We start from the raw sequence: 25,030 nt of genomic DNA on the forward strand, positions 1-25,030 counted from the left end.
AGGCATCACCAAATATTCACAATGCCCTGAGTGGGTATTAAAGGCAGTCTTCCATTCATCCCCCTCTCTTATTCGGATTAGATTGTACGCACCGCGTAGGTCAATCTTAGAAAAAATGGTGGCAGTACGAAGCTGGTCAAACAAGACCGAAATGAGAGGCAGTGGGTATGAGTTTTTAATCGTGATACGGTTCAATTCCCTGAAGTCGATGCAGGGTCGCAACGAACCGTCCTTTTTACCCACGAAGAAGAACCCCAACCCAACTGGAGACTGTGAAGGTCTGATAAATCCCTTAGCCAAGTTCTCCTGAATGTACTCTGCCATAGCCTGAGTCTCAGGACGTGACAGGGAGTACAACCTGCTCTTGGGAAGCTTAGCATTTGGCAACAAATCAATGGCACAGTCATAGGGGCGATGGGGAGGTAGTACCTCTGCAACTTTTTTGGAGAACACGTCCGCAAAATCTGCATAACACCCTGGCAATCCTGGCAAACTTAGCTGCGAGAGCCTGACTGGAAGGCTCAAGCAACTCCTGAAACAATCAGTACCCCAACTAAGAATCTCCCCAGAGACCCAGTCAAATTGAGGATTGTGGGCCCTTAACCAGGGTAACCCCAACACCAATAGGGCAAAAGTACAGACAGTCACATAAAAGGACAATTTTTCAGAGTGTGTGACTCCAATAAACAAAGAAATCTGGCTAGTGCAAGAGGTAATTTTACCTTGGGATAATGGTTCCCCGTTTAACCCACAAATCTCAATTTCCGATGCCAAGGGTACTAAGGGAACAGAGTGTTTCAGGGCGAATTGGCGGTCCATAAAAACCCCGTCGGCCCCACTGTCCACAAAGGCCTCAGTCTTGACAGTTTGACCGAGGATCTTCAAGGTCACCGGAATGATAAAAGTCTTCTTGGGAAATTCTGACTTCTGGCCTGACAGGATATTTCCCATCACCCTCAGGCCCTGAAGTTTTCCGGCTTTTCTGGGCATGATACTACCACATGACCTTTATTCCCACAGTACAAACACAACCCCTGCTGTCTCCTCCGCGTCTTCTCATGCGAGGAGAGGCGGGTAGCCCCAATCTGCATAGGCTCCTCGGAAAATTCCTCAGAGTCTGAGGTTCCCTTGGGAAAGAAGGAAACCTCAGTCTCCCTTTCAAGCCTACGCTCTCTCAGCCGTCTATCCACCCGGATGGATAACTGCATGAGCTGATCCAAGCTATCAGGCAAGGGATATTGTACCAGTTGGTCCTTTATCTGGTTAGAAAGACCTCTTCGGTACTGGTGTCTCAGGGCTGGGTCATTCCACTGGGTATCATGGGCCAACCTCTGAAACTCCGTACAGTAAACCTCAACTGGCCTTCGCCCTTGCTTAAAGATCGAAATCTGAGCCTCGGCTGAGGCCGTCTTGTCAGGGTCATCATACAACATGCCCAGTGCCGTAAAAACAGCATCAACACTTTTAAGCGACGGACAGTCAGGCTGCAACCCATATGCCCAGACCTGTGGGTCTTCTTGTAGCAAGGAAATCACTATGCCCACCCGCTGAATCTCCGACCCAGAAGACTGAGGCCTAAGCCGGAAGTATAGCTTGCAGCTCTCCTTGAAACAAAAGAACTGCGAGCGATCTCCAGAAAAACGATCCGGGAGATTTACTTTTGGCTCCTTAACCCCTAAAGGTGCTGCTGCTGCGGGAGCTCCGCCAGCGGCCTGGGAGGTGTGCATTTTAATGGATAAATCATTAAATTGTCGAGTCAGGACCTGCACCTGATCGACCACCTGTTGCAACGTATTTTGAGGGGTATGCTCCATATTCCCACAAAATTTCAACAGGAGTATTGGGCTGCTGAATATGTTATGCACACCAGTGCCTGCAGGAATGTACTGGTGTCTGAACTGTTATGCACACCAGTGCCTGCAGGAATGTACTGGTGTCTGAACTGTTATGCACACCAGTGCCTGCAGGAATGTACTGGTGTCTGAACGGATAGGGATGCAAAACAAATGAACTCACTGTTATGCACACCAGTGCCTGCAGGAATGTACTGGTGTCAGAACTGTTATGCACTCCAGTGCCTGCAGGAATGCACTGGTGTTTGAACTGTTATGCACACCAGTGCCTGCAGGAATGTACTGGTGTCTGAACGGATAGGTATGCAAAACAAATGAACTCACAGACAGACTGGGGAATATGACATTACGTACACAGAAGGTGATAGGGTAACAAAATACACACAAAGTGAACAGAGAAGCCCAGAGGCTAAGGAACTGGGTGTCTCCCTAGTATTAGTAATGCTCAGATGGGAAAAGCAAGATGTTGTGTTTTAATACGTAGAGAACCCGAAATGCTGTTGCTAAGGGCAACAGCAAAACCCTAAAGGGTTACCAACGGGTGTGGCAGTAAACTCCTTGGTCAGAGATGGAATGATAGACACAAGGAGAGTCTCCACAATCCTAATTCTCACTTGCAGTGCACAGGTTCAGCTTACTGCCACTAAACTGACACCTGACTCCTTGCACAGTGAGACAGGATTTAGGCAGGCAAGTCTTAGAATACAGCCGCAAACTTGCTAAGTTCACAGAGTAGTAAAAAAAACCCAGCAAGCTAAACGACTGACTCCAGTCTTACTGCTAGGTCTGGATTGGCAGAGTGTAGTACCAAATCCCCAGGCCTATTTGCAGTAAGCAACAACAAATACAAAGCTACACAGTACTGGCTAACTTTCAGGAACTGACTAACCAACAAAGATTCAGCAGCATCTGCTTAACCTGAGAAGAGGCCTTATAAAGCAGGTGCTGTCCACGCCCCACTCAGACCTCACAGACTGTGAGCACAAAAACCAGCACCGGATCCCCTGCCGTGCACAGAGCCTGTAACCACTGCACAGCACAAGACCCGAACCGGAGTATCAGCTGCGCTCAGGTTACTCCGCTAGCACTTGTCTCCCGGTTGCCATGACGACGTGGCAGCACAGGGCAGGAGACCCTAACAGTACCCCCCCCTCTGATGAGGGGTCAAAGAACCCCTACCACCGGGTTTATCGGGGAACTGCGAGAAGAAAGAGCATATCAGTCTGGGGGCATGATGATCACAACTGCGCACCCACGACCGCTCCTCCGGGCCATACCCCTTCCAGTGCACCAAAAATGACAGCCGACCCCGAACCATCTTGGAGTCAAGAATCCTTTCAACAACAAACTCCCTCTGGCCACGTATCAGAAGAGGGGAAGGTTTTCCACTGGAAGAAGGATTACTAATCGCGCGTTTTAAAAGGGAACAATGAAATGTTTTATTGATACCCAAAGAACGGGGCAGATCTAACTGAAATGCCACCGGATTGATAACCCTGGTGATCTTATAAGGGCTGAAGAACCGGGGGCCTAACTTATGAGATGGCTGTCTCAACTTCAAATTCTTGGTAGACAACCAGACGATGTCTCCTAATTTGAAGCTGCAGGGTCTTTCCGCTTATCAAAAACCCTTTTGGTCACTAATGACACAGACACAAGGGCTTTCTTCACTTTCCGCCAAATACCTCTAAGGACCGAAACCACAGAGGAACCACCAGGCGTGGAGTCCAGGGGGTCAAAAGAATTGGCCTTAGGATGATGCCCATACACACAAAGGAAGGGAGAGATCCCTGTAGCAGAGTGAGCCGCGTTGTTATAGGCAAACTCCGCCATGGACAGATGAGCAACCCAGTAAGTCTGACACTTGGAGACATAACACCTGAGGAACTGCTCCAAGGACTGGTTCACCCTTTCAGTCTGCCCATTAGACTGCGGATGGTAGCCTGACGACAAGCTGACAGAAATCTGGAGATCGGAACAAAATGCCCTCCAGAATTTGGCCACAAACTGGGATCCGCGGTCAGAGACCACATCAAGTGGCAACCCGTGGAGACGCACAACATGCAGCATAAATAATTCAGACAGGCGTCTGGCCGATGGCAGCCCAACCAGTGGAACGAAGTGCGCCATCTTCGAAAACCTGTCAACGACAACCCAGAAGGCTGTCATCCCCGAGGATTTGGGCAAGTCCACCACAAAATCCATTGAAATGTGGATCCATGGCTTAGATGGGATAGAGAGTGGATGTAATGGGCCAACAGGAACCCCTCTAGGAGTCTTATTTCGGGCACAGATGTCACATGCCCGAACCCACTGATCCACATCCTTAGCCACCGAGGGCCACCACACCGCCCTAGATAGCAACTCCCGAGTTCTGGCAATACCCGGGTGACCTGCCGACTTCTTGGCATGGAATTCCAGGAACACTCGCTGTCTTAACCTAGGAGGCACAAACAAAAGACCTACCGGAAGGTCTGGAGGAGCCTGCTCCTGTGCTCTAAGGACTAATGATAAGAGGTCCTGGGTAATGCCCACTTTAATACATGATGGGGACACAATGGGCAACAGCTCCTCTGTGGTCTCCTGGATTGGAGCAAAACTCTGCGAGAGCGCATCAGCCTTGATGTTTTTTGACCCAGGGCGATATGTTATCAAAAAATTAAAGCGAGCAAAAAACAAAGCCCATCGTGCCTGCCTGGCATTGAGACGCTTCGCTGACTCTAAATATGCCAGATTCTTATGGTCGGTAAGAATTGAGACCACAAACTTAGCCCCCTCAAGCCAGTGTCTCCACTCCTCGAGTGCATCCTTAATAGCCAACAATTCCCGGTTACCCACGTCATAATTCATCTCGGCAGGCGAAAATTTACGGGAAAAGTAAGCACAGGGATGAAGGCGATTATCAGACACTCCCATCTGAGAAAGCACTGCCCCAATACCCATCTCAGAGGCATCCACCTCCACCACAAAAGGACGCTCTGGATCTGGGTGTCGCAGCACCTTGGCCGATACAAATGCCCTTTTGAGACGGGCAAAAGCCGCTTTAGCCTCACAAGACCAGTGAGCAACATCCGCCCCTTTCTTAGTGAGTGCCACCAAGGGCGCCACTATAGACGAAAATCCAGCGATAAATCGTCTATAAAAATTCGCAAAGCCCAGGAAACGCTGAAGCGCCTTCAAACTAGTGGGCTGCACCCAATCCAGGACTGCCTGTACCTTGGAACCCTCCATTTGGAAACCTTCTGGGGAGATAATATATCCTAGAAATGCGATTTGCTGAACTTCAAATTCGCACTTCTCCAGCTTCGCCCCAAGCCGGTGGTCTCTGAGTTTCTGGAGGACTAAGCGTACATGCTTCCGATGTTCCTCCAGGGAATGGGAGAAAATTAGGATGTCATCTAAGTATACAACTAAGAATCTATCCAAATATTCCCTGAGCACATCATTCATGAAATCCTGGAAGACTGCCGGGGCATTACAGAGCCCAAAAGGCATCACCAAATATTCACAATGCCCTGAGTGGGTATTAAAGGCAGTCTTCCATTCATCCCCCTCTCTTATTCGGATTAGATTGTACGCACCGCGTAGGTCAATCTTAGAAAAAATGGTGGCAGTACGAAGCTGGTCAAACAAGACCGAAATGAGAGGCAGTGGGTATGAGTTTTTAATCGTGATACGGTTCAATTCCCTGAAGTCGATGCAGGGTCGCAACGAACCGTCCTTTTTACCCACGAAGAAGAACCCCAACCCAACTGGAGACTGTGAAGGTCTGATAAATCCCTTAGCCAAGTTCTCCTGAATGTACTCTGCCATAGCCTGAGTCTCAGGACGTGACAGGGAGTACAACCTGCTCTTGGGAAGCTTAGCATTTGGCAACAAATCAATGGCACAGTCATAGGGGCGATGGGGAGGTAGTACCTCTGCAACTTTTTTGGAGAACACGTCCGCAAAATCTGCATAACACCCTGGCAATCCTGGCAAACTTAGCTGCGAGAGCCTGACTGGAAGGCTCAAGCAACTCCTGAAACAATCAGTACCCCAACTAAGAATCTCCCCAGAGACCCAGTCAAATTGAGGATTGTGGGCCCTTAACCAGGGTAACCCCAACACCAATGGGGCAAAAGTACAGACAGTCACATAAAAGGACAATTTTTCAGAGTGTGTGGCTCCAATAAACAAAGAAATCTGGCTAGTGCAAGAGGTAATTTTACCTTGGGATAATGGTTCCCCGTTTAACCCACAAATCTCAATTTCCGATGCCAAGGGTACTAAGGGAACAGAGTGTTTCAGGGCGAATTGGCGGTCCATAAAAACCCCGTCGGCCCCACTGTCCACAAAGGCCTCAGTCTTGACAGTTTGACCGAGGATCTTCAAGGTCACCGGAATGATAAAAGTCTTCTTGGGAAATTCTGACTTCTGGCCTGACAGGATATTTCCCATCACCCTCAGGCCCTGAAGTTTTCCGGCTTTTCTGGGCATGATACTACCACATGACCTTTATTCCCACAGTACAAACACAACCCCTGCTGTCTCCTCCGCGTCTTCTCATGCGAGGAGAGGCGGGTAGCCCCAATCTGCATAGGCTCCTCGGAAAATTCCTCAGAGTCTGAGGTTCCCTTGGGAAAGAAGGAAACCTCAGTCTCCCTTTCAAGCCTACGCTCTCTCAGCCGTCTATCCACCCGGATGGATAACTGCATGAGCTGATCCAAGCTATCAGGCAAGGGATATTGTACCAGTTGGTCCTTTATCTGGTTAGAAAGACCTCTTCGGTACTGGTGTCTCAGGGCTGGGTCATTCCACTGGGTATCATGGGCCAACCTCCGAAACTCCGTACAGTAAACCTCAACTGGCCTTCGCCCTTGCTTAAAGATCGAAATCTGAGCCTCGGCTGAGGCCGTCTTGTCAGGGTCATCATACAACATGCCCAGTGCCGTAAAAACAGCATCAACACTTTTAAGCGACGGACAGTCAGGCTGCAACCCATATGCCCAGACCTGTGGGTCTCCTTGTAGCAAGGAAATCACTATGCCCACCCGCTGAATCTCCGACCCAGAAGACTGAGGCCTAAGCCGGAAGTATAGCTTGCAGCTCTCCTTGAAACAAAAGAACTGCGAGCGATCTCCAGAAAAACGATCCGGGAGATTTACTTTCGGCTCCTTAACCCCTGAAGGTACTGCTGCTGCGGGAGCTCCACCAGCGGCCTGGGAGGTGTGCATTTTAATGGACAAATCATTAAATTGTCGAGTCAGGACCTGCACCTGATCGACCACCTGTTGCAACGTATTTTGAGGGGTATGCTCCATATTCCAACAAAATTTCAACAGGAGTATTAGGCTGCTGAATATGTTATGCACACCAGTGCCTGCAGGAATGTACTGGTGTCAGAACTGTTATGCACTCCAGTGCCTGCAGGAATGCACTGGTGTTTGAACTGTTATGCACACCAGTGCCTGCAGGAATGTACTGGTGTCTGAACGGATAGGTATGCAAAACAAATGAACTCACAGACAGACTGGGGAATATGACATTACGTACACAGAAGGTGATAGGGTAACAAAATACACACAAAGTGAACAGAGAAGCCCAGAGGCTAAGGAACTGGGTGTCTCCCTAGTATTAGTAATGCTCAGATGGGAAAAGCAAGTAGTTATGTTAATACGTAGAGAACCCGAAATGCTGTTGCTAAGGGCAACAGCAAAACCCTAAAGGGTTACCAACGGGTGTGGCAGTAAACTCCTTGGTCAGAGATGGAATGATAGACACAAGGAGAGTCTCCACAATCCTAATTCTCACTTGCAGTGCACAGGTTCAGCTTACTGCCACTAAACTGACACCTGACACCTTGCACAGTGAGACAGGATTTAGGCAGGCAAGTCTTAGAATACAGCCGCAAACTTGCTAAGTTCACAGAGTAGTAAAAGAACCCCAGCAAGCTAAACGACTGACTCCAGTCTTACTGCTAGGTCTGGATTGGCAGAGTGTAGTACCAAATCCCCAGGCCTATTTGCAGTAAGCAACAACAAATACAAAGCTACACAGTACTGGCTAACTTTCAGGAACTGACTAACCAACAAAGATTCAGCAGCATCTGCTTAACCTGAGAAGAGGCCTTATAAAGCAGGTGCTGTCCACGCCCCACTCAGACCTCACAGACTGTGAGCACAAAAACCAGCACCGGATCCCCTGCCGTGCACAGAGCCTGTAACCAATGCACAGCACAAGACCCGAACCGGAGTATCAGCTGCGCTCAGGTTACTCCGCTAGCACTTGTCTCCCGGTTGCCATGACGACGTGGCAGCACAGGGCAGGAGACCCTAACACTCACAGACAGACTGGGGAATATGACATTACGTACACAGAAGGTGATAGGGAAACAAAATAAACACAAAGTGAACAGAGAAGCCCAGAGGCTAAGAAACTGGGTGTCTCCCTAGTATTAGGAATGCTCAGATGGAAAAAGCAAGATGTTGTGTTTTAATACGTAGAGAACCCGAAATGCTGTTGCTAAGGGCAACAGCAAAACCCTAAAGGGTTACCAACGGGTGTGGCAGTAAACTCCTTTGTCAGAGATGGAATGATAGACACAAGGAGAGTCTCCACAATCCTAACCCTCACTTGCAGTGCACAGGTTCAGCTTATTGCCACTAAACTGACACCTGAACTCCTTGCACAGTGAGAAAGGATTTAGGCAGGCAAGTCTGAGAATACAGCCGCAAACTTGCTAAGTTCACAGAGTAGCAAAAGAACCCCAGCAAGTTAAACGACTGACTCCAGTCTTACTGCTAGGTCTGGATTGGCAGAGTGTAGCACCAAACCCCAAGGCCTATTTGCAGTAAGCAACAACAAATACAAAGCTACACAGTACTGGCTAATTTTCAGGAACTGACTAACCAACAAAGATTCAGCAGCATCTGCTTAACCTGAGAAGAGGCCTTATATAGCAGGTGCTGTCCACGCCCCACTCAGACCTCACAGACTGTGAGCACAAAAACCAGCACCGGATCCCCTGCCGTGCACAGAGCCTGTAACCACTTCACAGCAAATGACCCGAACCGGAGTATCAGCTGCGCTCAAGTTACTCCTCTTGCACTTGTCTCCCGGTTGCCATGACGACTTGGCAGCAAAGGGCAGGAGACCCTAACACAGACTTGTGTATGCCGGAAAGAGAGATACAATGTAGGCTTTAAACCTAGGATCGAGCACGGTGGCCAAAATGTAGTGCTCTGATTTCAACAGATTGACCACCCGTGAATCCTAGTTAAGCGAATGAAGGGCTCCTTCCACAAGTCCCACATGCCTAGTGGAATCGCTCCGTTTTAGTTCCTCCTTCAATCTCTCCAGCTGCTTCTGCAAAAGCTTGATGAGGGGAATGACCTGACTTAGGCTGGCAGTGTCTGAACTGACTTCACGTGTGGCAAGTTCAAAGGGTTGGAGAACCTTGCACAATGTTGAAATCATTCTCCACTGCGCTTGAGTCAGGTGCATTCCCACTCCTTTGCCTATATCGTAGGCAGATGTATAGGATTGAATGGCCTTTTGCTGCTCCTCCATCCTCCGAAGCATATAGAGGGTTGAATTCCACCTCGTTACCACTTCTTGCTGCAGCTGATGGCGGGGCATGTTCAGGAGTGTTTGCTGGTGCTCCAGTCTTCGGCATGCGGTGGATGAATGCCAAAAGTGTCCCGCAATTCTTCGGGCCACCGACAGCATCTCCTGCATGCCCCTGTCGGTTTTTAAAAAATTCTGCACCACCAAATTCATTTTATGTGCAAAACATGGGACGTGCTTGAATTTGCCCACATGTAATGCACGCACAATATTGGTGGCGTTGTCCAATGTCACAAATCCCCAGGAGAGTCCAATTGGGGAAAGCCAATCTGCGATGATGTTCCTCAGTTTCCGTAAGAGGTTGTCAGCTGTGTGCCTCTTATGGAAAGTGGTGATACAAATCGTAGCCTGCCTAGGAACGAGTTGGCGTTTGCAAGATACTGCTACTGTTGCCGCTGCTGCTGTTGTTGCTGCAGGAGGCAATACTTCTACCCAGTGGGCTGTCACAGTCATATAGTCCTGAGTCTGCCCTGCTCCACTTGTCCACATGTTCGTGGTTAAGTGGACACTGGGTACAACTGCATTTTTTAGGACACTGCTGACTCTTTTTCTGAGGTCTGTGTACATTCTCGGTATCTGCCTGCCTAGAGAAGTGGAACCTAGATGGTATTTGGTACCGGGAACACGCTACCTCAAGAAATTCTATAAGTACCTGTGAACTAACGGCGGATACCGGACGCACGTCTAACACTAACATAGTTGTCAAGGCCTGAGTTATCCACTTTGCAACAGGATGACTGCTGTGATATTTCATCTTCCTCGCAAAGGACTGTTGGACAGTCAATTGCTTACTGGAAGTAGTACAAGTGGTCTTCCGACTTCCCCTCTGGGATGACGATCGACTCCCAGCAGCAACAACAGCAGTGCCAGCAGCAGTAGGCGTTCCACTCAAGGATCCATCGGAGGAATTCCAGTTAGGAGAGGACTGGTCAGTCTTGCCAGTGACATGGCCTGCAGGACTATTGGCGTTCCTGTCTAAGGAGGAAATTGACATTGATGGAGTTGGTGGGGTGGTTTGCAGGAGCTTGGGTACAAGAGGAAGAAGGGATTTAGTTGTCAGTGGACTGATTCTGCTGTCACCCAAAGTTTTTGAACTTGTCAATTACTTCTGATGAATGCGCTCCAGGTGACGTATAAGGAAGGATGTTCCTAGGAGGTTAACGTCCTTACCCCTACTTATTACAGCTTGGCAAAGGCAACAAACAGCTTGACACCTGTTGTCCGCATTTCTGTTAACATAATTCCACACCGAAGAGGTGATTTTTATTTTTATTTTGACCAGGCATGTCAATGGTCATATTCATCCCACGTACAACAGGTGTCTCCCCGGGTGTCTGACTTAAACAAACCACCTCACCTTTAGAATCCTCCTTGTCAATTTCCTCCTCAGTGCCAGCAGCACCCATATCCTCATCCTGGTGTACTTCAACAGTGACATCTTCAATTTGAATATCAGGAACTGAACTGTGGGTGCTCCTTCCAGCACTTGCAGGGGGCGTGCAAATGGTGGAAGGAGCCACCTCTTCCCGTCCAGTGTTGGGAAGGTCAGGCATCGCAATCAACACAATTGGATTCTCCTTGGGGATTTGTGATTTAGAAGAATGCACAGTTCTTTGCTGTGCTCTTTGCAGCTTAACTCTTTTCATTTTTCTAGCGGGAGGATGAGTGCTTCCATCCTCATGTGAAGCTGAACCACTAGCCATGAACATAGGCCAAGGCTTCAACCATTCCTTGCCACTTCGTGTAGTAAATTGCATACTGGCAAGTTTACGCTTCTCCTCAAACGATATTAATTTAGATTTTTGGGTCATCATTTTACTGAACTTTTGCTTTTTGGATTTTACACGCTCTCTACTATGACATTGGGCATCGGCCTTGGCTGACGACGTTAATGGCATTTCATCGTCTCTGCCATGACTAGTGGCAGCAGCTTCAGCACTAGGTGGAAGTGGATCTTGATCTTTCCTTATTTTACTCTCTAAATTTTTGTTCTCCATTTTTTAATGTGTGGAATTATATGCCAGTAATATATCTGGAATTAGACGGCAGTAATCACTAGATGGATACCAGATACCACTGTGACTGGAATGATGATGACCTATGCACAGTGACAGGACACTAGCACAGCACCCTACAGCAGCAAGATGCAGCACAAGACACTGGACTTTTAGTCACCACAATGCAGCACTGACACTGACCAGTGATTCTGAACACTGATGAGGATACTAGAACTGCCACTGGGCAGCAAGAACAGCACTGGACTACTGTACTGTACTACTATATACTGGTCACCACAATGCAGCACTGACACTGACCAGTGATACTGAGCACTGTTCAGGATACTAGAAGTAACACGGAGCAGCAAGATACAGCAATGGGCTACTGTACTGTACTACTATATACTGGTCACCACAATGCAGCACTGACACTGACCAGTGATACTGAGCCCTGATGAGGATAGTAGAACTGACACTGGGCAGCGAGAACAGCACTGGACTACTGTGCTGTACTACTATATACTGGTCACCACAATTCAGCACTGACACTGACCAGTGACACTGAGCACTGTTCATTATACTAGAAGTGACAGGGAGCAGCAAGATACAGCAATGGGCTACTGTACTGTAGTACTATATACTGGTGGTCACCACAATGCAGCACTGACACTGAGCACAGATATTGAGCTTTTTAGGCAGAGAACGTAGCCACATCCCCTCTGCTCAATCTACAATGCACGAGTGAAAATGGCGGTGACGTGCGGTTCTTTATATGGAATACGAATATCGTGAGAATCCGACAGCGGGATGATGACATTTTGCCTCGTTCGGGTTAACCGAGCAAGGCGGGAAGAACCAAGGCTGCCTCAGACCCGTGTAAACCACGTGAAATTCGGGGGGGTTCGGATCTCGACGAACCGAACCCGCTCATCTCTAATTAGGAGGGGTTTATGATACACATATCTTTGTATTAGTATATATTAACATATTATTTTATGTATCAACTGTATATATGGAATGTTTTAATATATACTGTACATCTCATTGCAGGGATTTAGAAATCATATATATTAACATGGAAGACTTAAAATAATAACGTTCTTTTGCTTATTGGTTTGTAATATAGGGTAATTCAAGGAAAAGCTATAGAAGATCCGTGCAGCGTTATACCGAATAAAAGCTCTCTTAAATGTGCCCACATTGTATTATTATAATGCTTTAGATATAGTAAAGTGCTGAGTGACCTGTACACTATAAGTGCATGTATAGTATAATTAAAGTGCACAAGTTCTATGAGGTATTGACTATATTATTGTGAAAACATTCTAAGTATTAAAAATTATTTTATATATATATATATATATATATATATATATAATAGTGAATGATAAGGACTATATCCGTGTTGTATTTTTTAGAATTATGTGTATACTTGTCTATTAATAGTTTACAGTTCCCAATCTTCCCAGGTGGTCACCCAACCTAATACTGGTCAGGCCCCACACTGCTTAGCTTCCAAGATCAGACGAGATTGGGCATTTCCTGTGGGGGTGGCCATATGCTTATAAAACACTTTCACACTACAAGATTCATACTAATCTTTATTTATGAAAGAAAATAAATAAATATAAAGATGTGCAATAGTGTATTATTATATAATTGTATTTAATTTCTTATAAGTAAGAATATGATGAGATGGACAGGTTGTGATATGTGCACAGCAGTGAGGATGAACAGAGGTGTTAAAAAAATACTTCCAGAAGACAGCACCTCTACAGAAATGGAGCTATTTCATAATTGTCGTTGAACCCAGAAGGATGCATGTTCTGAAGTTGGAAAATCCAAAACATCTCACGTCTTGAAAGATTATTCGCCAAGTCCCCTCCTCTTTCTCCAATTTTGCCCATTTCGATTGTTTTTTTAGTTAAATCTTTTGGATTTTTAATGTGACAAATGTTGAAATGCTTGGATATTGCATGAGTCTCTACTTTGTTTCTTATGTTTCGAATATGTTCTTGAATACGAATCTTCAGTGGTCTTTTGTTTTTTCCAACATACTTTTTCTTACATTTACATTCCAGGAGATAAATGACCGAAGTGGTGTTGCAATTCATAAATTCTTTGATATTATATTCCTTCTTCTCCTGTGTGTCACTAAAGGTTTTCCTGTTCGGGTGAAGATATTTTCATATGTTGCCTTGTCCACATTTATATGATCCTATGCATTTCAGGGTGTTCTCAGTGTTGTTTATGGTTCTTGGTAGCATGCTTGGTGCCAATAAATCCTTAAGGTTTTTGGATTTTTTTGTAGACAATCTGAGGTTTTGGTGGTAATATTTCTTTCAAAATCGGATCCATAAGTAAAATATCCCAATGTTTACCAAATGAGTTTCTTATGATATCCTCGTGACAACTGTAAGTAGCGATGAACTGTAAGTAGCGATGTAAGTAGCCACCTGTTCCTTCTTTTCTCCTTTATTCTTATATTCCAGTAATTGTTCTCTGTCATCGTCCATTACTCTTGTGATGGCATCCTGTATAATGCATATATAATTTCTTAGCAGCACCATAACGGTGTTGTTTCATGGTTCGTAATAAAACCAAACACTTATAATTTACCATTTCATTTGCACAAACTGTATTAATTCTGATGCAAAACATAGACAAGTAGTTTGCACTCATGGTCTTTGCAAAGCTTTGCACAGCACAAAAACATTATGTACTTTGAGTATAAGTATATATATATATATATATATATCAAATTGTAATGGGTGGCACTTCAAGGATTTGAAAAAAACAGACAGCTCACCAAGCTATTGACATAAAATTCTGAGCAGTATACTGAATGAAGCAGCAAGGTAACTGCTGGACCTATGAGATTGCTAAGGAATCTGGTGATGGGAGGGGCTTAGCCCTTATGACGGGAGGACTGATTAGGTTCTCCCTCTTTTCCTCAGAAAAAACTGAACAGTGAAGTGCTCTGTGTTTGTGTTGTACTGAACTGTTTATAACTGTGAATTTGTGGTATTTTCTTCTAAATTTTCCTTTCAATCTTTACTACTCTCTATTTTTCTCACCCCTTTTTCTCTAAATCTTTTTTTTTCTAACTATTCTATCCTTTAACATGCTAAGGCCTAGTCGTGCTGCGGGTCCCCTATCCGTTTTATTGAAAGTGGTGGAACAGATACTGCTGCGTCTGTGTCAGGTGGGGGACAGCTTATTTTATCACAGGGAAGACAGTGAGGCGTATTAAATCTGGGTAATTCTGCCACCAGGGCTCGTGTACTTTTATTTTATCAACAGTGCCCCTGTATTTTTACAGCATACAGGACCAGTGTACTTTTATTTTAACAACAGCACCCCTGTATTTTTACAGCATACAGGACCAGTGTACTTTTATTTTAACAACAGTGCCCCTGTATTTTTACAGCATACAGAACCAGTGTACTTTTATTTTAACAACAGCACCGCTGTATTTTTATAGCTTACAGGACCAGTGTACTTTTATTTTAACAACATTGCCCAAAGTTTTTTACAGCATACAGGGCCAGTGTACTTTTATTTTAACAGCACCCTGAATTTTTACAGCATACAAGACAGGGACAGTGTACATTTATTTCACTGACTACATCCCAGATATTTTACAGCATACAAGACAGGGCCAGTGTACATTTATTTTCACTAACTGCACCCCAGATTTTTTACAGCATTCAAGACAGGGCCATTGTATATTTATTTCCTCCGCTCCCTAGATTTTTTTACAGCAAACAAGACATAGACAGTGTACATTTAATTTCAATAACTGCACCCCAGATTTTTACAGCATACAAGACAGGGCCAGTGTACATTTATTTTTACTGCTCCCCAGATTTTTTTACAGCATACAAGACAGGGTCAGTGTACATTTATTTTACAGCACCCCACATTTTTTTAAGCATACAAGACAGGGACAGTGTACATTTATTTTCAGTGACTGCACCTCAGATTTTTTAAGCATACAAGACAGGGACACTGTACATTTATTTTCACTGCTCCCCAGATTTTTTTTACAGCATACAAGACAGGGAAAGTGTCAATTTATTTTCACTGACTGCAACCCAGATTTTTTACAGCCAGCACCCCTGTATTTTCACAGCATACAGGAGGGCAGTGCCCCTGCCCCCTGTACTACACAGTGACAGCCAGGACAGCACCCCTAACAGCACAGGTACATTACAGTGACAGGAACAGCACCCCTAGAGAGCACACACTGAACTCACCCGACGCCACCACCCACAGAGAGACAGAGGTCTGTCTCCCTCACTCTCCAAGTACGGAGTGAAAATGGCGGCGACGCATGGCTGTTTATATGGAATCCAAAACCCTATGAGAATCCGACAGCGGGATGATGATGTTTTGCCTCGTTCTGGTTTCCGAGTTTGGCAGGAAGTCCCGAGCCAGGCTCGGAGCTGTGCTCGGAGTGTGAAGTTTGGAGGGGGGGGGTCGGATCCGAACCTGCTCATCTCATATATATATATATATATATAGTTTTATGATCCAGCACTCAGATGGCCTCTGCTGGCCCAATAGCTTGCTCCTGTGCCATCCAACATGGGGTGCATCCCCATACCATATAACCAAACAGCAGAAGGCGGCACTCAGAGACTCTTTGCAAAGTGAAAAAAAAAGTGGTAGCCTTTAATCAACATTTCGGGGCCACAACGCCCCTTCCTCAGGATACAGCAAATACAAGTGTCAAAGTGATAAAAACACAATTTATAACACACCCCTCCGGACCCCACAGCCATCCATCCGTGCACGCCGCACCAGCTTCCGGGTCGTCCACTTCCGGTCGCAGCCGCCCATCATCATCCTGAAGTGACGTCACCTGTCACCGGCGGGTGGCTCTGTGGACGCTGTCTAAACAAATATAAAGTGAGTTAAGTGCATTAGGCTTGGTTTCATATCAAATTACAATAGGATATACCAAATATAAAAAGAATATATCAACATACACACGTGCATAAATACATAAAATATAAAATTGCTTCTCTGACTTGCCTCTTAATGTGAGCTGCATGCAATAAGTGACATCTGACAATAGGTGTCACTATGCTAGCTACAAATAAATGTATTATAATTTTGTAATTTAAGATCACTATGTTACAGTGTCAGTTTTTCAACATTTATTAACTTTTATAGTTTTAAATAAACATTTTTCATATTTAATCCCAGATAAATAAATTCCTGTACTTAATGTCATATAACAAACTGTCCTAAATGGAGAATTGTGACAAGATTATAAAAAAATATGCATATGTGCTGACTCATTTAATCGCTTAGGTAACAGGGTATCCAGTTAAAATATCCATTGCGCTTCTAGTTGTAATAGCTTTTTCGCTCTCTTACCACCTCTCAGGGACATTGGGATATGGTCTATGATTATATATTTTAATTAAGTCATACTATGGTTAGCAGCCGCAAAATGACTTGCAACCAGTTGTTCACTGACACCCGATTATACTGCTGCCCAAATGGCTGACCGGTGTTGCGCCAGTCGCTCCTTGAATTAGCACTGGGTCTTCCTAACATAGTATAACCCACAAGGGCATACCAATACATATATAACAAATGTAGAACTGCAGGTTAGGGGCCAACAAATATACATTTTCTCGCCAGTATACAGGTGTGAGATAGTGTCACCTGCCAACATGTACCCTCAAGTCGTGCATCCCACACATATGTAGCAACCATTTTTTGTGCTCAAAAAATGTGTAGGTTTACTTTTAACATCTGTAATGTCATTTCTCACAACCATGTCCCTGATATTCATACTACGGGTATTTCTTGGCATTACCCTAGTGTTTTTTATCAACAGCAACTCAGTGGGGGCCATTCTGACCCGATCGCACGCTGCAGTTTATCTCGGGACAGAACTGCGCAGGCGTCGGCACCGCAGTGCGCCGGCGCATGCCAGACGGCCAAAGGCCGTCAGGCAGCTACTATCGATTGACAGGCAGAGGCAGTCGCTGGGCGGGGGGGGCGGAACGGCGGCATTTGGCCGCCGTTTTGTGGGCACGGTCCGGCCAACGCAGGCATGACCAGACCGAATGGGAGGCGGGCCGCAGCAGCTGCGTGACGTCACACGCAGCCGCTGCCGGCTGTGGAGCGATGAATAGCTCCCGGCCAGCACGCTAAAGCTGCGCTGGTCAGGAGCTACTCTTGAAGTGCAAAGGCATCGCCGCTGTGCAATGCCTTTGCACTTCTGCGGGGAAGGGGGGGCGGCACTGACATACGGGGCATGATAGCCCTGTGCTGGGTGCCCCCCCACATGTCAGTGTGAATGATCGTAGCTGTGCTAAATTTAGCACAGCTACGATCATCTCGGAATGACCCCCAGTATCTGTTGCTACCAAGGGCCACCATTTTTTAACCTGTTTGCTTATCACAGTGCTTGCAGTGTTACACTCATTGATCTATGAGAAAGGGGATACCTTGCTTTTCTTTGTTTGAATTTGCAATAATTATCTCCTGTCCTTCGCTAAGACATGTTCTTTAGCATTTTTTAATTCACGTTGGGGATAACCCCGTTGTGCAAATTTATCCACCTTCAGATTTAACTGGGTCTCTGTTTCTGCTGGCTCACTAGTAATTCTGCATACCCATAATAACTGGGAAAATTGAAACCCCTATACAGTGGCTCCAGGGTGGAAGCTGTCATGTCTCAACAGAGTAATCCTATCCGTTAGTGTCGTAAATAAGGTGGTCTTGATTTTCCCATCTTGGATTGAGATTTTAATATCCAAGAAACAGATCTCTGTATCACTTCTATTCATCGTGAATTTTACTGGACTGTCTGATACATTGTGTTGATGCTTTTAAAATGCTTTTAAAACTGCTTCCTCCCCCGTCCAAAATAATAACAAATCATCTATATAGCAATGATACAGGAATAGATTGTCTTCTCCCTGTCCTCCAAAAAAGGGGGGTAATTCAGATCTGATCGCTGCTGTGCTCTTTCGCAAAGCGGGCGATCAGGGCCAAACTGCGCATGCGTATGCATCGCAATGCACAGGCACATCCGATAGCTACAACGGGAATTGCCAGTCAGTGACGGGATGGTGTGAAGGTCCATTCACATGGGCATACGTAAGGTGATTGATAGGAAGAGGTAATTTGTGGGTGGCAACTGACAATTTACAGGGAGTGTCCGGAAAAACCCAGGCATGTTCAAGCATTTTGAGGGAGGGTGTCTGACGTCAGCTCCGGCCCCGATCAGCCTGAATCTATCGCACTGGAAGAGTAAGTCCTGGGCTGTGCACACACTGCACAAACTGATTTTTAGCAGCTCTGCTAACACATAGGAGCGCACACTTGTGCAGCGAAATAAACTCCCTCTGCAGGCAGCAATTATCTGATTCCAGGAAATCAAAAAAGCAGCCCAGTGATCAGATCTGAATTACCCCCAGGGTGCATTCCACCTGCCACATATAGGCATTGGCAAAGGACGGTGCTACGGACAGTGCTACGCGATGATCCCATCATGTTAACTTTAGGTATATCCAGTTGTCCAGAAAATTAGACACAGAGATTACAGATTCCATTACAATACAATCCATTTATTTTTTTGGTGTGTTCTCAGGTGGTTTCATGGAGGGACACTGTGGTTCTACCAGTTCTCAACAACATCCTACCACAAGTGAGCCTATGGAATGTGAACCATGCCTGTCCTCCTCAGTCCCGCTGTCAGAACTGTGTCAGTCCTCCACCGTGCTTCATCAACCCGGTCCTGCTCTGTCAACAGATCTCAGTTCCGATGACCCTGTTCCTGCAGCTCAGACTACAAGTAAAAGAAAGAGAGGAAAAAAGTGCAGGAAAAGATTCACGGACGCTATTCACAAAAAACAAAGTAGGGATGCAGCTAAAAAATATACTCAATATCATCTTGATGTTCATAGGAAGGCAGTAATAATGATTCAGAAGACAAAACAGAAGTTAACCATGCAGCTGTAACTAAGTACAATGAAAAAAGGTGTCAGATTAAACTATTGACTTGGACCATTAAAAATCTATCAGGTCTCAAATATGACCCCCAAGTTGATTAAGGTAAGGACAAGATTGTCGATGTTGGGCCTCAGTCGACTTGTAGCTGATGCAATGCTAAGAAGTGGAAGGATGAGAACCACGGCTTGTGCTGAAGTAATGGCAAAGTCCAGCTGTCTGCCTTACAACAGTATCCTGAACCTCTGCTTAGCCACTTGCCTGGCATGGTCGCATCAGATGCGACCACACCAGACAGTGTTTTATCTGACCTGGACACACAGGATGCGACCAGTCAGATAAAGAGTGTTAGCAGCAGCAGGGAAGAGAAACTTCCCTCCGCTGCTGCTGTCAGAGGGACCTGAAGATCACGCTGCCTCCCTGCACCCTCCCCTCAGTGTTGACGTGCTGCCGATCATTGCTGATCGGTCGGCACGGCAGGACACCCCACCCAGCAGCTGCAGCCAATGGCAGCCGCTGGGAAAGTGTAAAACAACCCGCCCAAGCCACCCCTAGACACCTCCTGTGTACCTGGCAGCTGTCTTGGGGGTAAAAATTAATGTTGTGATGTTACAGATGTTCAGATGTTACCGATCTTCCTGACGATGTTTGAGAAAAAGGATTTTTGAAACAAATATTTTTAAAAAAAATATTATTATTTTTTTCGTTTTTTTTTAACTAAAATCATTTTGTATTCATGTTATTTACCTATTTGCACTGATAAAAATAAAAAACAATTTTGGAGCGGTTTTTGGGGAAAAAAATTGTCAGTTAAGTGGTTTTCATCCCTTTGGGATTATAATATACTTGAAATTATGCAGTGAAGCATGGGTATTCAGCTAGGATATTGTCTGTCTATCTATCTATCTATCTACATATCTATCTATAAACGTATATACTGTATATATGTTACGATCTGTTCCTATTGGATCAACTTGATATGTTTTCCTGCATTCCCAGTTTATTTCAGATTCCTGCATGTCCCTGTGTGTTCAGCTTCAGCTGCAATATAATGAGGAGTTTTGTCTGTGTGTGTAGCTGAACAGGTGCATTGAGTCTCCTCATCAGAGGGCCTGGTCTCCCTGGCTGCTCTGATTGGGTGTCGTCTCCTATATATGTGTTTCCTGTCCCTCATTCCATGCTGGTCATAGTTCCTGGTTCCGGGTGGAGCCCTCATCATTGTGCTCCAGTCATCGTCTGCAGAGATCTCACCTGCCTTCCAGCTCTCACAGTGTCAGCTCTGGTGTCCAGCCTCAGGTCGTACCAGCTTACTATAGAAAAATCCTGCAGTATATATACCCTGTGTCTTTACTTTAAGTATTAGTTAGTACTTTCTGTTAGTGTTAGTACGGCACCTCCCATCACAGGGGTTATCTCCAGTTAGGGGTATATTTTGTGTTAATTCTCCTCAGTATTTTCCTCTCCCTGTCCTGGCAGTCCCTTATCCTCTCAGTACTTTAGTTCTAGCTATTTAGCCATTGTTTGCCTTCCCTTCTCCCCATTCATCTCTGCTGCACACTAGTTATTTTAAGGTTCAGGTCCTGCCGGCTTTAACTCAGGTCACCCAGGTGTTGAGCTCATACTACCACCAGTGGTGTAAGTCCTGGTGGGCATCCCTGTACCAGTAGACGCATACAGTCTTATGGGAAAAGCGGCTCTTATAGGCGAGAAGACCTGCTGTTTGCGTTCTTTGAGTCTCAACCTTGGGTGTACAGGGGTCACTGCCTGAAGACTTGCAAGAAACTCTGAATCCATATGAAGAACTCCATTCCAATGTTTCAAAAAAATAAAATATATATATATATATATATATATATATATTAGCCCAGATCTGTGGCTCAATTCCTAATGCTGGGTGTGGCTAGGAGCTCTCATTGGGTTAGCGGCAGGTCTATCACACCCAGCCCACAGCTGATTGGGCGAGAAACGTCCTCCCATACAGGTTACTCTCTCCCTGACTATTCTTTCTATACTCTGTAGTAGGACTCCATAGATTGACTCTGCATGTAAATGACCATTTGAAGTTCATGTGTGGATTGCAGGTTCTTGTGTTGTGACAAGGTTGTCAGGTTCTGAGTGTCACAAGCCAAGTGCACACAGCGCTGCCCTGCCAGGCACTCTCTCACCTCTCCTGCTCCAAATTAGTTCAATGAAAAATGTTATAAAGTTACCTTAAAGTAAACCACAAACAGTTATAACTATCCCTCTTCTTATCTGTGGCATCAAGTCTCATCTTATCCTTATACTTATGTCAAATAAAAAAATTGGTGGGGTGATAAAATATGTTGGATGTTGTAGTAAATGTGAGTTTTCTGAGAGAATTACAGCAATGATCCTTGGTGGGCTGACAGAACTACACACAGATCACAAATGATTCTGAGGCTCTTTAATCAAAGCGTAAGCTGCAAACATTGATTAATTACTTTATGTTAACCAGGTCTTAACATCAATAAGGTCAACAAATTTACAGTTATATATTGGAATTATTTTTGGTAAGGTTTAACACTTTAATAATTTATAGGAAGATCTGTTACAGTTATGTTTCCTTTGTTTGTAATTATCTCTGAGCTGTGATAACAAAGAAGCTTTATATATACTTCTGCATGTATGCATCTAAAATCACTACTGTGGCCCTGTATACCCACAATCAGGATGCATGTGCTCAATTTAGATGCATGCACAGGGAAAAGAAATTGCTCAGCTGCACCACCCAACATCAACGTAGCATGCAACTCAGAACCAGGCCCTTAATTCTCTTTGTGAGCTGCAATATATAAAATTGCACCATAATCACAAAGGTCACTCACTGCATTTCTTTTCTTGACTGCACAGTGATCAATAATAAACCCTTCTTCAGTGAAAACTTGTTTGACAAAGTTCTCATCATGTTTGAACACATGAATCTTATCCTGCCCAACTGTTAAATAAGTTGTATTTAACATCGCAATGATTATCAGGTTTCCTTTAGGTTTCAATAACTTCCCAATTTTCCTGAAATTCTTTCTATAAACATCTTGGTCTTTGCTGATGAGTTCCAGCAGCCACACAGTGATCACACAGTCTGCAGGTGGAAGCACCTCCGGGTCTGTCAGATTTTCTTTTTCAAAGTCACATTTCATGATGTTTGCAATTGCTGTCTTCAACGTAATATCTTCGCCCTGAAACAGGTCACTGAAATATACAATGACAATAAGGTTAATTTGGATGTATTACTAGCTATGCATGCACACAAGAAATAACATAGACAGTAGTTTTGTGTAGACCAGATTTTAAACTGAGATTCAATTGGTGGGACGGGAACATTTAGGGAGGCATTATCTGTTTTCTGGAAGGGTTCCTTAAAGGTGGTGGAGATTCAGTTATATTCGGAACCTTTAATGAGACACCCCTTTAATCTTCTGTGTGCATTTTTAATGGCAGTAGTGGCCTTTGGGTACCTTATATTTTCAGTGACACTAAGCTTCTTACAACTTTATTGTATTGCTCAGACTTTTTCTCGGCTTAAAACTAGAGATATCATTGGGTTTTGGTTCGGATTCAGTTTTTGGTTCAGTTTAAAAATTGTTAAAAAAGCAATAATTATTGATAAAAATTAGGGATGAGTTGGTTCGGCTCCTCAGGGACCGAACCCTATTGCACATCATGTCCCGAGCCCGGATCTGAGTCCAGCTCGGGATTTCCCACAAGACTCAGAAACCAGAACGAGGCAAAACATCATCCTCCCTCTGTCAGATTTTCGCGGGCTTTGGATCCCATATAAACAGCCGCGTGTCACTGCCATTTTCACTCCGCACTTGGAGAGTGAGGGAGACTGACCTCTCTGTGGGTGGTGGCATGGGGTTAGTGTGTGCTCTGTTGGGGTGCTGCTGCAGTCTAGTAGTGTAGCTTTGCTGTATTAGGAGTGCTGACCTGGCTATCCCTGCTGTCCTGGCTGTCACTGGTGTTACTGCCAGGTGCTGCAGTTGTACATGTGTGTTGCTGTCCTGGCTGTCACTGTGTTGTACACAGGTCAGGGACACTGTGAAATATAGGGGTGCTGATGTCTTATTAACATTACACTGGCCCTGTCTGCTATAACAGTTTGGTTGCTGGTTAAAAATTAAAATCCAAGAAGCAAAAATTAATAATCAGAAAAAAAAGAAATTATCTGATGAGAAATGTAAAATTGGCAATATGCCATTCACTACACGAAGTGGCAAGGTGAGCAAGCCCAGGTGGTGAAACGTACGTCCTAATTACGGCCCTACGCACAGTCTCCTCACTGCAGGGGGAGCCGTGATCAGCAGCAGCAGCTTCAAACGGTCGAGCGGCTTGGATCAACTGAACACGGAGACACCGCGGCCAGCAGCGGTGACTTATAGCGATTTGCGCTTCAGATACAACAATCCGGGGGAACCGTGATCAGCAGCAGCAGCTTCAAGTAATCGAGCGGCTTGGATCAACTGAACACGGAGACACCGCGGCCAGCAGCGGTGACATATAGCGATTTGCGCTTCAGATACAACAATCCGGTACTCCCCATATCTTCTCCTTTCCCCTCTTTCCCTTCACGGATGGACATTTGGTTTCCGGTGGCGCATCCGGACCCTGCAAGGCAATCTAGCATCAGGGTCCGCCTAACACCACTTACGGTTTCTCAAGTTGCCATCCGCCTTTTTCTTCTTTCACGGCACAGCCCACGATCCTACTCTCATCTGTCCTCCGCTCTAATGATGAGGTCAGACAGCAGATGGGATCAGTGAACTGGAGTGCCTACTATCCTTTTTCTTCAGCTTTCACTTGTTAGGAATTCTCAAATGTATGTTTTTCTTTTCTTTTTGCAATAGGTATAAACCTCTTTGAAAAATATGGCAATGAGCAAGGTGTAACAAACGTGGATACACTAATATCAGAGATATTATTCAGTCTGTGCTCACAAGGATATATATTGAAATCAGTCTCTAATAGCAATATTATCAATTTAGGAGCAATTTAGATGTGGGCAATTGCAGTCTAAATTTTAAATTTAAACCTTGCTCTAAAGAACAAAAGATTTATTGATCTTATCTCTCATAACTTTAGCTGAGAGCATAAATTTAATTTTTCACTATTTATTATTTTTCCTTTCATTTCGGACTCTGGCTCTGTCCCAAGTGGCGCATTTAGACCCTGCAAGGCTCATCAGCATCAGGGCCTACCTAACACCACGACGGGGTCTTCAGCCAGTGTGCCTGTCTTTCATACTTCCACGGCACAGCCGACGGTCCCACTCTCATCTTTCCTCCGCTCTTGGATGAGGTCGGACAGCAGATGGGATCAGTTTACTAGAGTGTCTACACTTATTTTCTTTACCCCCCCTCTCTTTTGTTATATCACAATATAAATTTTGCCTATATGCAGTAATGTGATTCCAGAATACGGACAATTACTAAAGAGTACAGGATCTGTAATGTATATTGATACCTTTTTTTCAAATGTGATTATGTGCTGATTGATTCATATGTTTTTGTTACACTGTGACTGGAATGTGGCCCTAACACAAGGTGGCTATCTATGCACCAGCACCCGTTCCAT

General features: G+C 45.1%; 1 protein-coding gene across 1 annotated transcript in view; it reads right to left on the reverse strand.

Moving 5' to 3' along the window:
* Nucleotides 1–21,848: 21,848 nt before the first annotated feature.
* LOC134965605 (nicotinamide N-methyltransferase-like) overlaps nucleotides 21,849–25,030 on the reverse strand; it is a 69,867-nt gene continuing 66,685 nt past the window's right edge. The window contains exon 3 of the mRNA XM_063941949.1: nucleotides 21,849–22,648. Coding sequence (XP_063798019.1) covers nucleotides 22,225–22,648 — 424 coding nt within the window. The 3' untranslated portion in view covers nucleotides 21,849–22,224. The remainder of the gene's footprint in view (nucleotides 22,649–25,030) is intronic.

This window comes from Pseudophryne corroboree, chromosome 10 (genome assembly GCF_028390025.1).
Source record: "Pseudophryne corroboree isolate aPseCor3 chromosome 10, aPseCor3.hap2, whole genome shotgun sequence".
In the NCBI taxonomy this organism is placed as follows: Eukaryota; Metazoa; Chordata; class Amphibia; order Anura; family Myobatrachidae; genus Pseudophryne; species Pseudophryne corroboree.